Raw genomic sequence first — 16484 nt, forward strand, 5'->3', positions numbered from 1 at the left:
TGTGCAGTGCGGAAAAAAAATTATCGTATACAAATTTGGGTTTATGTAGCAGATTGATAAAACTCTTTTACCAGGTATGTATAGCATATAATAACTTTTGATCTATTGATCGGAACTTCATATTCTAGGAGTCATTCTTAATGGTCTGTGATTAATTAAAACAATTCTTACATCATTTTTAAGAATGTGATTTTAAATGGCAAAATACAAAGTTTCAAAGAAATTGGTGGAAAAGTTTTTGAGAAATCAAATTTTAAGTATCGGACTTTCTTGAAAATTCTATTTCTCAGAACTGTTCTATCAAATTCGCTTAACTTTTGTATTTTGCAATGTAAAATTAAATTTTTTAAAATCATGTAAAAAATTTTATACCTTATGATTCAAAACTTTTTAGATTAATTTTAAATAAAATAATAAAAAATAATAAATAATAACTAAATTTTTTTCATGTAATTATCTTTGGATAAACAATATTGTGTGCAAAGATTTTTTAATTCACATAAAAAGTTTTCGAGTTATTGCCATCGTTATATTTTGCCGTTCGAGTTATATTTTGGGGGTCAGATATACGAATTCGTTAAAGAAGAGGTACATTTATTCAGAGAAAGTACGTTTTTGTGTCTGATTTCATAACTTAAAGTATCGTTTGATCTAATTAATTAGCATATTTGAAGTCACCCCCTTGAACTATTAAGATGGTGTCCGAAAACGTGAAAGTTTGATCGTTGGATCAAAAAATTTTCAGGGTAATATGTTTTTTTTTTTTTTTTTTTATTTCGCGCACTGTACTATGGTACGAAAAAATAAACTTCCACTAAATTAAAATTTTATATTTTACTATTATTTTCAAAGAAATTTAAAACTCGGGAGCATAATATAAGGTACCATTTTAAACTTTGCCACGAGTAGGTTATATTTTAAGTAAAAAATCAAATTTTCAGCAATGAAATTGCTTTAATTCTTTTGTTTTTTTAATTTTCCCCGTACTATGGCTAAAAAAGTTATATTTCCTTCAGAAAAATCTCGTTTAATTGCTATTTTCAAATAAATTTGTAACTCAGGAGAATTGTAATGGGTATTATTTTAAATAATGACACGAGTAGATTGTATTTAACATAAAAAAATTTTATTCATGCTTTGTAGCATCACGGGAATTACTGTGTTTACACCAAAAGTTAACTCGTTTGACTGTCATTTTTAATTGAGACACAAGAGCAATGTGAATGGTACCGATTTGAATTTCGATAGGAGTAGGTAATATTTATTTAAAAATGCAAATGCTCCTGCTCAGCAAATTTCTAATGTGTCTATAGTGGCATTACATGAAGGGCCACATTTTTACTAATAGTCACACTTATGTTTGACTAACATTTTTAGAAACTTTAAAATTATTTAGAAAATATATAGAACCCTTTTAAAGTTTACCACGTTTATGAAGCATTGTTTAAGTACGTTTATGAATCATAGAACACACACGTCTATGAAGCATTGAACATGCACATTTATGAAGCATTGAGCGTGAAAAATTAATTGCTCCGGGATCCAAACATTTTAATTGTTCACTATAGCATAACATGAAAGACCACGCTTCTAGAAAAGTAAACATTTAAATTTTGACGCAAGTGCACTGTAAAAAAATTTCGAGTTCCTTAACCCCATAAACGGTTACAACAACTTAGACCAAAGGGGTGTTCCACTAAGTGCTCCATTTCACTAATAATGTTCTATTACACTACTTGGTGTAAAGTAATCGTAACTTTTTTTGTATTCAGTCGCACAAAAATTTTTTAATTTTAGTAAAAAAAGATGTACATAATAGTAAATAAATTTATTATTACGATAGAATGTAACAAAAATTATCAAATTAGAATGATATATACACACTAATTTTCCAAATAAAATTAGTTAGTTAATCAAACTTATGAGTAGCGCGGAGATAACATAAAGACGAACTCGGGCAAGACTTTACGGAATGGAAGCTTGTGGAAATTATACATGTTAAAATCACTTAATACAGTTCAGATGGATTTAAAAATTAAATACAATTATCCTTATTACACAATTAAAAACAGACTTACCTATTTTAACGACGAACAACAAATCATAACAACAAAAACTCTCGCCGATTAATTCTCGATTTCAAGCGCTAACTTCTGGCGATAAAAAAAAAAAAAAAGCTCGCCAACACGTCGATTTTTTTTGTAGAGTAAATAATTCTCGTTTTGTGAGAATGAGTAAGAACTCGGGGTAAGCTAATGCTAAGTGTTTAGAATTAAATTACACACCTTTAAATCGTATATTAACTCTCGATTTTCTGTTTACCCGAAATAAAGTATACCTTCACACAATTTTTTGGGTTTTTCAACTTCATATTCTGAGAGATATTGCTTCACAATTTTAACAGTGTAGGTTGTTAAATTTTCTGCGGTGCAATATTTTTAATAACTGCTTTAAATATCCTTCATAGCATTACAGGATTTGCCATACTTGCACCAAAAGTAAACTCGTTTACTCTCTCGAATAACAATGTTGGAAAAATTAAAGATTCAAAAGCAATGCGTATGGTACCAATTCGAATTTTGAAGCGAGTAGATAATATTTTACACTACAAATTAAATTTTTGTGGTGCAAAATGTTTTAATATTAGAGCACGCACTGTCGCATTGTGAGAAATACTGAATTTCGAGTCAAATAAACGCATTCGGAAAAAATTTAGGGCCCAGAAAGCAAGGTTAATGAAGCCTTTTCAAATTTTGTTTCGAGTGAAAAATATTTAACACAAAAAATTAAAATTGGCAATATTATTAAACAAAAAGAGCATTTACAATAAAATAACAATATTTAACACATTATTTCGCCGTTAAAATAAATGTAAGAGATTTTTCTGCATGACTCACTTCCAAACAATAATTATTCAAATTTGCTCTTATTTGAAGTTATTAACATCTAAGAAAAATAGTTATTCATTATGAGATTTCTTTAATTTACAAAATGAATTACCAATTAATTAATTAATTTTCGGATATGAGTAAAACGAAAAATTTTATAACTATTTTTTGGATTTTATATTTTAATACAAAAAATTTCCAATAATCTAACAGATTTCTTTTATTAACTATTAGCCTGTTTAATGTAATTAAAAAATATCAAACTATATTTTGCTTGTAATTAGAGGGTCAGAAAATATAAATATAAACGAGACACCGGTGTCCTATCTGCTCAAAGGGTTAAAAGCAAAATTTAAGAAGCGGGACCATAATCTAAGTTGCCTAGTTCAAGTTTGATATGTCTAATACTAGTAATGCAAAAATTAGTCTTCATACAGTTAAAAAAATTTTAAATAAATTTTTCAAGTACTCATTACTCTATTTTCAGAAAGACGAAATTTCAGGGTCTACACTTATGTATGTCGGCTAATTTTAAAAATATTCATGATATCAATATGATTACCAGCGTTTTGAACTAAATTCTTTAGAAAATTTTAACTATACCGTGTAATAGAACTAAATATATTGTTCAGTATTGATATTTGAACAAAAAATACCAAACATTCTTACATGAAACATTATAAAAATAATAAATTCTTACTTAGACCTTAGCTTTTAGTTCAAAACATAGCTAGCATTTTGCAAAATATACATAAGTTTCAAAAATTTCAATGTAAATTTTTTTCGAAATCTGTTTTAGCTTAAAGATATATTCTAAAAATCAAAAGAGAAAATCAATCATTAGGAGGTTAAATTTCAATTGGCAAAAAATCTCGGTTTTTATAGGCCATGTAAATAGGCTATGTCTGTACATTGTATTGTTAGACCACTAAAGAACCAGTTGTACCAAATTTTGTTTTCAAGATTTGATTCTCACAAACGAAAGGACACATAATCGAGTTAATCAAAATGTTCTAAATATAAATTAGCAAAAAAGACAAAACATTTATATCAAAATCATTTATTCCATTACTAAGACCGTACTACAATACACAAAACTATGGCGATATGCAATCCTTAACTGCATCAAATCAACATTTTCACATTTGATATCTGTGAAACATGGCAGAAACAATGAAAAATTAAAAGAGATCTCTGCAAAATAGTTAAAAATAAGCAATAATTTCAGAAACATTTCTTTTTCAAAATCACCAGTCCATCGAATAAGGTCTGTGTTTATCATACAAAGATTCTTCACTGTTTTCATCTTCGTCATTTTCCACTTCGTCCTGCAAGACATTAAAATTCATATTCTGCATTACCAAAAGCTATTCTGAAAATCAAAACATAAGGAGCATACACTTTCTGGCATATTACATATTTCGGTGCATATTTCGAAATGCGTGTTTGGAGAAAAATGGAGACAGCTCAAAATGCTTGTTTAAGAAAATGGAAGCAAATAAAAATGCGCGTTTTAGAAAATGGACATAGCTCAAAAGCGTGTTAAAGAAAATGGATACAAGTGAAAATGCATGCTTACTAAAATGGACAGAGCTAAAAATGCTAGTTAAAGGAAATGGACACAGCTCAATTTGCATGCTTAAGAATATGGTCGCTTTTGTCACCACATTTTTCTTCATTTAATAAATAAGTTAATATAAAATTAATAGCTTCATCATATATGTATAAAGTGTGTTACCAAAGTATGTTTCATGTTTGTCAATGAAAACTATGTTGATTAATTTTACAAGTTCTGAAAAAAAAAATTCTTAAACCCTTCCTTCTCGCTCCCGTGAAAATGACGGGGTGAGGTTTCGCCCTCTATTTCTCGCTCCCGTGATATTTCCGGGCTGGAGTGTTCAGTAGTAACGTGCCAATAAGAATAAAACGAACTCATTTCTTCTGCCGGGAAAACATTTTATTTCTCATTCTACACACCAGATGGCAGTACCAGGATATTTTTAAGGTAATTGTAAATAATTTATTTTAAACTAAATGTCAGCACTAATCAATTTTCAGGTATAAAAAAATAGGCACTTTTATGACCGTTTTTTTAAAAATTAACAGATCGTTAAGGGGTTAAATTATGTCCTATAGTCTTGTATAAAAGACTTTTTGAAGAATCAATTATGTGATGATTAGTTTTCTTTCTAAAAATCAACCCTCTTCCAAAAATAAAATACTGATTTTTGTGGTAAAAAATACTGATTCCGTCGTGAAACCACATTATTTTTGACGAAATGCGAACTTGAAAATATTTGACGAAACTGTCTTCTCACTCCTGTTTCTCACCAACCTTTTTTTGTAATTTCAGTTTGAAAACCCTCTCTTTTACGTAGAATGCCATAGTATAAGTTATGCGCACTCGACGAATCTTCATCCTTGGTAAAAACTATTGTGTATTAACGCTGCACACATTCCAGATTTTTTTTTTTTTTTTTTTTTTTTTTTGAAGCAAGTAAGTTCAAACAAAACATATTTTTGCATTCCTAACTGGGTTTTTTTTAAGTTATTTTTAGATATATTCAGATCTATATACTAACTTGATAACTATTTCTTCCTTTTGCTGGTAAAAGCTCAAAAGCTGCTGGTTCAGACATTTGTCCATACTTTGAAAAAGCATAGATGCTCAGATGTATTGGATGCTTCAAATCAAGTCCACTAATCAGAGCCTTTGTTCTATCTGGAGCGTACACAGATTCCAGTAATTGACCATTTAAATAAACCTAAATAAAAGTTTAATTTTAGTACTTCAGTTTCAGTATAAATGTGAAAGATCGAATTAGTGATTGTTAATTTTCACCCTTGAATGTTAACAATCACATAGTCGCTATGGTAAAATTTGGAAATAAATGATTGATCTGATTAATATTAATTTATTCGTCGATGTTTAAATATTTTTTCGATATTTTTTATCTGATAAGGATAGTTTAGGATAAAAACCAGTATTGGGAAAACTGGAAAAGTGTGGGAACAATAACCGGTATTGTCTTCCCCACATGTTTCTTGTTTTTTTTGTTTGCTAAGTTAAAATCTTTGACCAGTATACACTTGCACGGTAATTCCAACACTAATGTTTATTCAAAGTTAAGCGTTGCTGCTACGCGTTTAATTTTTTTTAAACAGCAAACACTAAACATAACATTTATTACTGTTAAATAACATAGGAGAATAATTTTTGTTGCATTTATACAAACAGTTGATCTAACCTGATTCGGATGTGAGAGTTTCAAATCTGAAATCGGTTTTGCCCTAAAGCCACACATTATTAATGACATTTTTGGTCTATTTTTTGTCAAAATGTACAAGTTTTGAAGCGTTGTATATAAAAGGGTATCACGTAAATATTTCGACAAACTCGTTGATTAAGTTATAGTAGATCATCAGGATAAAAATTGCATAGGAAACCATGAAGGGAAATGTTATTGTACGTTGCATAGTGAGCTTTCCTACTATGATCTATTCAGAAAAACACAAAAAAAACAGTTCATAGTACGGAATCTCCCTTAGCGGCATATGACGAAATTTCCAGACATAGTTTCTTATGCACTTTTATTTCTAATGACATGCTCTAACTTCCCTAAAAGTCTGTCACAACATTTATGTCACCTCCTGGTATATATAATGGTATATATAACGTTTTTAAACTGGTACATTTTGGCAAAAAATAGACCAAAACTGTAATTTTTTAAAAATATATAAAGTGGAGGACGAAACCGAAGAATTTGAAATCAGTGATGTGAAAATATCTAAGATTTATTCAAGAATCTTACGCAACAGAAAAAAAAAATTCCCTTGCATAATTAATTATTTTTCAACCATTTAGAATCTTTAAATTTGATTCTAAGATGTGATTCTGGCTAATTTCTCGACAGAAGCAATCAGAGTTTGGAATTTTTATGGAAGTTTCAAATAAGAGTGGATAAAACTATTTTAATCTACTCACATTTTGTACAATTATACCTTAGGCATCGACACATAATTGAAATATATTATGACGTAAATATTTACGATTCTCCGTCCTTACTTGCGAGACAATGCAGCAAAATCGCTTTGTTAAAAATATCCCCTTAGTTAGAAAAAATATAGACTTATAGACTTGATTACAGATAATTGTAAAATTTTATATATTTATAAGGACCAATGATCACAAAACTTTAAAAGCAATTTACTCAAAGCTATGTTTCTCTTGTTTTCTGTATCAATAACTACATTTTTATCACATTTTGCCCAAATTTTCACAAAAATATAGTCTTCGTTAAACGTAGAAATATTTTAATTAGGTTAACTGGTTATGAGTAACCAACAAAAACTTAATTTATTTTATTTCACTTTTATTTCAAGCTAATTTTCTAATCTTTTTTTTCTTCAAGATTGAAAAAAAAATCGTTTTCAATCAATAAATTAATTTTATTCAAAAAATCCTTCCCGCAATGAAAACTTTATTCATGTAGTTTAAAAGAATTAAAACTAAATCAAATTTGGATTATTCTCTTTCAACTTATGAGAACAGCATGTTATGGATAATTTACAAAAATTAGTTATATACATTGTAATTTTGTTGCTGACTCTTAAAAATGATAAAAAAATAATGATAACTGGAATAAAAATAATATTAAATAATATAAAATATTGTAAAATAATAATATAAAAAAGATAAATACTACCATAAAAATATAAACAATAAAAAAATACACTAACTTCAAAACCTTCTAAAATAGACGGATTGACATAATCCCAACCAACAAGAAGAGTGTCAGAACCAACTTGTTGAACGACACGAAAATTCATTGGACGTGGAAGTATCTCTGGAAATTAAGAAATATTTGATTTCAAATATTGTTTACTTGCAAATGTTTTTAACCTACGCCTACACAATTTGGACACTTGATAAATACATACTGTTTTTCAATAGAAATTTAATGTAATATAACAAGCACGAAATGTATAAAAAATATTTTTAAAAAATAAATTAAATATACTTAAAAAGATATGTAATAGAACATGCTAATTGATTTAAGTTAAATGTCTAATTTCTATCCTATAAATATAAAAGGAATGCTTCACTTTAAGAAAAATAATTTTTAAAAATGTTAATGCATGATCAAATGCAAAATAGAACTATGATTTATTTACATTTAAACGCCGTAATATTGGTTTAAGCATTCATTGTTTTCGTGTTAAAACATGCTGAAAGAAATGTACTACAACATGCTAATTGTTTTAAGTAAAATAAGTACTTTCTATCCTATAAGCGTTAAATAATTTCTTCACTCCTTTTAAAAACTATTCGATTTAATTTAAATTTCCAAATGCAAATTTGACTGATTTTTATTTTTCGTTTAAATATCGTGAAATTATCGTAGATTTTTCATTTATGCTTAAATGTCTAAAAATTATCGTAGATTATTTTTAGGCATTTAATATTATATGGATTGAACATTATATGGAAGAATATTTAGCTTAAGATCAAATTTGGGTCTTTGGGTTTTTAGTTTAAGATCAAAATTAGTTTTTTGCTTCCCTATTTTTATTCTTTTTTCTTGAAGTAAAAAATGGGGAAACAGGTTATCTGTTATGGAAACTTTAATCTATTAAAACAAAATTTTCATTTGTGCTCCACTTTACGTTGCATATTTAACACAAAGAGAGTGCTTGAATTTATGAATTTTTTTTTTATTATTATTATTTACGCTTGAAAAATTTTTAAAAAGACCTTTCAGATTTTACAAACTTCAAAACAAAAAATAAGTGGTCGTGTTAAATTATTAAAAAAACAGATGAATCAATTAAAATTTTATCTTTAAATTGATTCATTGAATTATCAAATTTTTTTTTTTTTCTATTATCGCATTTACCGTGCTTTGAAAGAAAAATTTCTTTTCCTTAAAAATAATTTGTGACTCCCAAAAATATAAATTTTTCCTCCTTATTTTTTATAAGATATTTAATGATATGTACAAAAGAAGGCAAAAACAAAATTTCAAAGAATAGTTAAAACTATGCATTTGTACTTCTGGTATAAAACTGTACATTTGTATTCTGTATATTATTTCGAAAATTTTATTATTTTTACTTCCCCTTAACTATTTAATAATTTAAAAGGAATATGCTTATTTAAACTTTTAAAGTTATAAAAATAAAATATTTAGTAAGAGTACTAAATAACTTTTGTTTGTGTAAAGCAATAAACATCAACTTACCGTCATAATCATTTTCTTCAGCAGCTGTTTGTTCATTAGGAACCTGTTAAATATTTCCAAGGTTAGATTTTTCCTATTTCTTTAATTTATATAACTACAAAATCAGCACAACAGACACGAAAAAAAACATGTAAAGCTTCCTTTTTAAAACATTCAAATGTTTCTATAGAGCCATAAATGCGGAAAAATTTATCATATTTATGGCTCTATAGAAAAACCACAAAGCGTGGTAAGTTTTACCGAAGCGGTTTGGTAATAAGTTTTGGTAAAATTAACAATAAAATGTGGTTTTTTTAACTGTGATAAAATTTGGTAAATATGGTAAAATTTAGTACTTTTATCATGATACCCTTGAGCATGGCATGAAAGACATTTATTTTCCCTAAATATGGGACAATAAAAGCTGCAATTTAGAAGACCAGAATTTAAATCATAGGAAAATTATTAATAGATATAATTTAGATATAAATAGGATAGAAAAATTATCAAATATTTGGTTTAAATACCGTATATTTTGGTTTTGTTACCAGAATTATGGGTAAATAACCAAAATTGCCACTACCATTCAATTACGGTAGTTTTGCCAGATTTTTTTTCTCTGAGTATTATTGCAACACACTTGTACATCGTTAACTATTAACATTTGTGATTGATTCTGTTTTTTTTTTTTAAAAAAACATAAAGTGCATCTTTACTTATTTACAAAAAGAGGCGTTTTTGTGAAATACATTAACAGCAATTTTCACGTAGAATAGTAGAGTACTATTCTACTTGAAAATTACTGTTAATGTATTTCACAAATCATATTATTTTCGTCACGTAGAATAATAGGTACAAATCGCAATGAATTATAAAATAAATAATTTCAAATACGATGTTAACGATAATTTTTGAAAATTTATATGAAGGAACTTAATTGTGGTTGTAAAAATAGTTGACATTTTTACAGTTTAGGCAATAACTTAAAACATTACTAGCACTCTTTTTTAAATTTTTGTGAATTGAAAATGCTTCAAATGTTACATACATATTTTCTTATATTTTAGTAGCAATATGTCCCTTACGGATACTTTATGTTATGAGGTTTAGTGACTTTGTATGCAAGCAGAAATATTAAAATTTTGAGAACAAGAAAAGATTTTGTGATTTGTAAGCAATAGAAAAGTATCACAAAATGTCAACAAGAAAATATTCAACTTGTAAGCAAGAGGAATTTTTATGATTTTGTAAGCAACAGACTTGTTTGAGTATTATAAGCAAGAAAAAGTTTCAAGAATTTCAAAGCAATATAAAAAAAATTATTTTAAAAATAAGTGAAATATGTGAGTTTTTATCAGCAAGAAATAGTTTGTGACATGCTAGCATGCAAAGCAAGAAAAGCTTTTGTAATTTTACCTGATTAGAAGATTTTGTGTTAGAAGAAAGTAGTGCTTTCATGCGAGTGTCAGTCTGTTCCTTTTTTAGTTTCTAATTAAAACAAAAAAGCAACAGCTAAAATTTAACTGATAGTTATCTCAACAACAATTGAGAAAATGAAACTTATCTTTATTCCCTTGACGAGTAATAACTCCAGAATAAATAAGATAACTACAGAATGTGCTAAATTAGACAGACGGTTTTTAAAAATTTACAGCGGGAAAACCGTATTTAAAAAAATGAATCCTGAAGTAAATTTAGAAGTCAGGTTATAATTTTTTTCTGAAGAAAGTTTCTATTATTAGTATAAAATTGTTTCAACAGATGGCGCTGTAATTAGTAATACCACTGAAAATATAATATAAATGCACAGAAATGTAATAACACTGAAAATCAAACCACTTTTTTCTATGAATAATTAAATTCTTCTATCTTCGAAATGTCCGCCATCAATCGCAATCGCCTGTCATTGTAGGAGAACGAAATATAAATGCATCAAAGCACAACAATAAAAAACAGAAGGATGGAGGTATAGCACCATCTGTCTGAAACTTTTTGAACTAAAACCATAAATACTCCTTTTTTTTAGCCTTTGCTGTTTTCTTGTAAATAGTTTTTGATAACCATCAATTTAATTTAGAACACCCAGTAGATTTTGTTGGTTCTAATTGAATTACATTATTTTTTGGTTTTATATTATGCAAATAGTTATTTTTCACAGGAGCGCTTTAAAATATATCAATATATACGGAAATTGTCAAGCTTTACTAATATATTTTCAAGCTTTACTGTTGTTTGTAACATCACTTCTCTGCTATTACAAAAATTAATCGTAATATCGACCTTTAAAATCACTGAAATGAAACCACAGAGCTCAAAAGACAATAGCTTGCAAGAAAAGACAACTTTAACAAAAATTGCCTTACAAAAAAAAAAATTATTTTTTACAGCTTAATTAATTTATTTTATTGAATTGGTCACTATTGCGCTTCAAAGCTGTAGTTATTAATTCCCAATTAGTCTGTAATCTTATTTTTCATGCCTAAACGATGGCATTTTTTTTTCACAAATATAATAACGAAAATATTAAAGAGAAATTAAATAATAATAATATAGCAAGGAAATATGATATATGTATAGAAATATGATATATGTATGTACATACCGACACATATTAAAAAAAAAATATAAATTTAAATTAAAATTACAATTTATATACCTCACCAAATTTACTTTGAAAAGCTAAGATGCAAAGAGCAAACTATACCGTATACTATAACTATAGATTAATATTCCAATGAAACGAATGAAAATGGTTATATTACTTTTTTTCGTATATCATTTTTCATGGCTGCCATAGCTCGCATCATACAGTCTTCTAAATTTTGCCGTGCACTATCATATGTATCGGGTAAATTAGGCGCTGATGACTGTAAAAACCACATACATAATTAAAATTATATGTTATATTCTAAGAATAAGTGTAGAATAATAATGATTAATGTTTTCTTGCTTAAACGTTTCAAAATAATTATAACTTGTTTAAAAACACTTTACTTAAAATATTATAAAAAATCAAAGTTCTAGTTGAAATTCTTTAACATCTGACATATTTATGGTCTTATTTAGAGTTTAAAAAAAGGAAAATATCAATTATAATTTAAATGCAAATACAACCACACTGTAAAAAATTCTGAATCAAATTACGGTATAAAGTACCGGCACTTTGGATGCGTTATTCGTAAAATCCATTTTACCGAAAAATCTATTTGTACTGTAAAATATTATACCGTAATTTTTACAGTAATATTTATTTAATTAAAAAGAGTCAGTGATTTTACAGTAATTATTATAAAAATTGCGGTATATCAGATTTATTTTGCCCGTAACATGTTCCAAAATAAATGAATTTTACAGTAAAAATACCGTTATCCTGAATGACAGTACATTTTATCTTATTTGACAAAAAAATTTTTTTACAGAGCATTAGTAACGCAACTATTATTTACCTTTCAATCTTAAATTATATCTAGGCATTATTAATAATTTTCACAGTATTTTCAAAGCTATCTAAAATGAATTTGATAATTACATTTATAACAAAAAACTCATCCCAAAACTAATTTCTGTTTCAAATTTTTTCAAACAGTGTCAGGAAGTACACTTTGAATTCACAAATTATTTTTTCAGCAATTTTTTTCCAAATCCCATTATCTTAAAGCATCGCAAAAGAAAGCAATATATTTTTAAGATCTTTTAACAAGTAGAATATGATAATAATTCATTTCCTTGAATACTTTCAGTAGCGATTTTTATTATTTTTACCATTGATTCATTATATGTTCTAGAAATATAAAAAAAATTCTAAACGTGCTCGAGATGCCATTAAAGTCTTATCTTGGCTGTACTTATTATTCTCGCTGACTACGTTGAACAGCCTTCGTGATTACATTTGGCGCTAAATTTCCTCCAAAAGCCAATTCAAGTGCCAATTATTGTCAAATAGTGTTACAGAGCACAGATAACGAAATCTTCATACACTGCATTAACGTTCCTCAATCTATAAAACTTGTTTCAAAACACATTACCTGAGCCAAATAATTCAAACCTGTAGCTTCCCCATTGAAAATTTCATTGAATTCCCTGTCCCATAAGGGGAGGGGGGGATTCATTTGCACTCTAAATGCAGGATGCAAAAGCTTTCTAAAACTGGTATCATAGATCAACTTGCTGTCATTTAGATAATGGTCAAGTCCAACCGTCCTAAGCTATTTCGGGATACAATCGTAAAACTAATGCACATCTATAAAGTGATCTGAGATCCCAGAGTTCTATATCCTAAGTGATCTGTTTTCGATACCAATGAGACAAAAAATTTCTACAAGGTCAAATACGATCGTGTTTGTCCTGTATCAGTATCAGCGGGTTTTTCGTGAAGAAATTATATAAAGTTAAATGAATCTTCACATGGTATTTTGAAAATAGTATTACTAAAAAAGAAGTGAGGTGTTTTTAATTAAATTGTAAGATTTGTTCTAATAAAACAGATTTAAAATTTGGTTCTTCATTTTAATAAAGTAATAGTTGTGTGAAGAGCTGCAGGTGGATTACATAAGAACTGAATTATAATACTCAATCAATTATATTATGAGTTATTTTATCGATCATTTAATAATATAATTTATCAAGTTTACTTAATAATTCCTCTTATTATTCCTATTTGTTTTAAATTTTTAAAAATCATTCTAAGTAAATACTTAATTATCTAAGTTTTTTGCGATATCAAACACCAAAATTTTATGCATTTTGAACAGTGCGTAAAATAAAAAACCGGCAACCCTCAATAACTTCTGATCTAATGATCGGATTTTCCAGATATAGGGCTCAATCTTAATGGTTCTTCACAGATATGCAAATTAATTTGCTCGATATTTTAAGTTACGAAATTAGACACAAAACATACTTTCTTTCAATAAACATACCATTTTTCGGCGGATTCAGTTTTTTTTTTATTTATTATTTTGCACTGTACAATAATGAATGTTTTATTACTAATATTTAATGCAAAGTGGGAATTTGGATTTATAATATTCCTCTATCAAATATTTAGGTATACTTTATTTGCTTCTAAAGTACTTAAGCTGGAAAAGTTTTAAAGCAAAAAAAGATTTTACCGTTTCACATTAAGAAAAAATCTATGATCAAAACTACCAGAATATGATAAAATTTACAATCTTTCTGGCTGCATGAGGACATCAAAAGATCAGGGATTTTTACTGAAGGTAAAATTAAGAATAAAATATGGTTTTACAGTGTGTGATAAAATTTGATAATTTTATCATGGTGCCTTACAGCAGAACATAAAAAAACCACCCATTCGATTTAGCTTCAGTTATGTACTTTTTATTAAATGCGTGGTAATAAGAACTATAATTTTGAAAATCAGAATTTTTTCGGTTATGTGTTACCATATGAACGGAAAAATTATATTTATCGTATATTTCGCTTTATTAACCAGAATTATAGTTTTTTTCTGCCATATAATACGGTAATTTTACAAGAATTTTTTCTCAGTGCTGTTTTCTGAGATTATTCTTGTATTGCTTAAATGAATATTTTCTAGAAATATATTTTTATTAAGCCAGCTTGGTGGAGTTATTTCAATTAATAATTTTGAGACATGTTTGAAATAATGTTTAACAGCTACAATGTAATACAACAGCTACAATGTAATACAATGCTTCTTAAATATTAAAAATTAACCTGATTTTACCTGTTGAATTCTATCATCTTTCTGAAGATTAGCCAGTTTTTTACTCGCATAACTTCCTGGAAGTGGTGACTTAATTAGACCTCTGCCATATGTATATGAATTCGGTCGGACTTTCGAATATCCTTTTAAAGATTGAACTGAAATATCCTCTACATCCACATAATCAGGCTCATCATCCTATAAAAATATAATAATTTAATGAAGAAAAGGTAATTTACATTAGAGGTAATTTACATTACTTCTTAAACATAGCAGACTTGAAAGACACTTAAAATATTGCAGACATAATTAATTCCTCACATGAATAAGTATAAAATAATTTAAACATAAAAAATACACAATTTCCATTCAAACAATTGATAAAAATTACATTTAGTAGAAATAGAAAATATTTAAAAGCAGGTACATTGTTAGAAATTTTTAAACACGTTAAACCATAACATCATTTATATGTTGGCAATCATATAGTGAGGAAAAAATATGTTTAAAGCTACCAAAATACGATTGTAAAATTTAGCGCATATCTTGCTGTATGGGAATTAAATGTGTTTCTGGCTCTATGTAAATTAAAATATATCAAAAAAGAGCACATTAAAGATCCAAATATAATTCTACACACATTTTCAAGATAGTTTTCAGTTCAAAATTCTTTAAAATGTATTTGAAATTATTTTTGAAAGTAGCCGAAATGATCTTTAGATGAAAATAACAAGTGGTTGGTTTATTCTGACACTGATCCTTCTATGGTAACAATCGGAACTTTTGTTACCCAGAACTGAAATAAAATTCCAAATTCAAGAAAATGCCTTTAAAACTATTTTTAAGTTCGAAAGCGGCTTAAACGATCTTAAAACGAAAATAGCATGTATTTTATTCCAACACTGATTCTTCCAAGGTAACAATTGAAACTTTTGTTACCCAGAATTGAAATAATTACCAGAGTGAATCGACATATTTGTAAATTGAAATATATTTAAAAAAAAGAGCACATTTATGTTCTAAACATTTTAATTCTAAATTTAAATTCCAAATTCAAAAAAATGCTTTTAAAACTATTTTTAAGATAGAAAGTGGCTTAAACGATCTTCATATGAAAATAGCAAGTAGTTTATTTCAACATTGATCCTTCTAAGGTAACAATCGACACGTTTGTTACCCAGAATTGAAATAATCGACATGTTTGTAAATTGAAATATATTTAAAAAAAAGAGCACATTTATGTTCTAAGCATTTTTATACTAATTTTCAATTCCAAATTCAAGAGAATGTTTTTAAAATTATTTTTATGATCGAAAGTGACTTAAACGATCTTCAAATGAAAATAGCAAGTAGTTTATTTCAATACAAATCCTTCCAAGGTAACAATTGAAATTTTTGTTACACAGAATTGAAATAATCGACATGTTAGTAAATTGAAATATATTGAAAAAACAAGCACATTTATTATCTAAATATTTTTATAATAATTTTCGATTCCAAATTCAAGAGAATGCTTTTAAAATCATTTTTAAGATCGAAAGTAGCTTAAACGATCTTCAAATGAAAATAGCAAGTAGTTTATTTCAACATTGATCCTTCTAAGGTAACAATCGACACGTTTGTTACCCAGAATTGAAATAGTCGACATGTTTGTAAATTGAAATATATTTAAGAAAAGAACACATT

General features: G+C 27.2%; 1 protein-coding gene across 6 annotated transcripts in view; it reads right to left on the bottom strand.

Annotated features, from left to right (window-relative positions):
- Window positions 1-3932: 3932 nt before the first annotated feature.
- Window positions 3933-16484, bottom strand: part of LOC107440918 (uncharacterized) — a 153519-nt gene continuing 140967 nt past the window's right edge. For 4 of the 6 annotated variants that reach the window (XM_043041013.3, XM_043041016.3, XM_043041017.3 and 1 more), the window contains 7 exons: window positions 14820-14996; window positions 11872-11976; window positions 10526-10597; window positions 9131-9173; window positions 7629-7735; window positions 5471-5653; window positions 3933-4216 (listed from right to left, as the gene is read on the bottom strand). In XM_043041013.3, the coding sequence (XP_042896947.2) occupies window positions 4136-4216; window positions 5471-5653; window positions 7629-7735; window positions 9131-9173; window positions 10526-10597; window positions 11872-11976; window positions 14820-14996 (768 nt within the window). In that variant the 3' untranslated portion in view covers window positions 3933-4135. The remainder of the gene's footprint in view (window positions 4217-5470; window positions 5654-7628; window positions 7736-9130; window positions 9174-10525; window positions 10598-11871; window positions 11977-14819; window positions 14997-16484) is intronic. The other 2 variants (XM_043041014.3, XM_071188024.2) reach the window with 1 other exon arrangement.

This window comes from Parasteatoda tepidariorum, chromosome 12 (genome assembly GCF_982258835.1).
Source record: "Parasteatoda tepidariorum strain Cologne lab strain chromosome 12, Ptep-v5.0, whole genome shotgun sequence".
Lineage (NCBI taxonomy): Eukaryota > Metazoa > Arthropoda > Arachnida > Araneae > Theridiidae > Parasteatoda > Parasteatoda tepidariorum.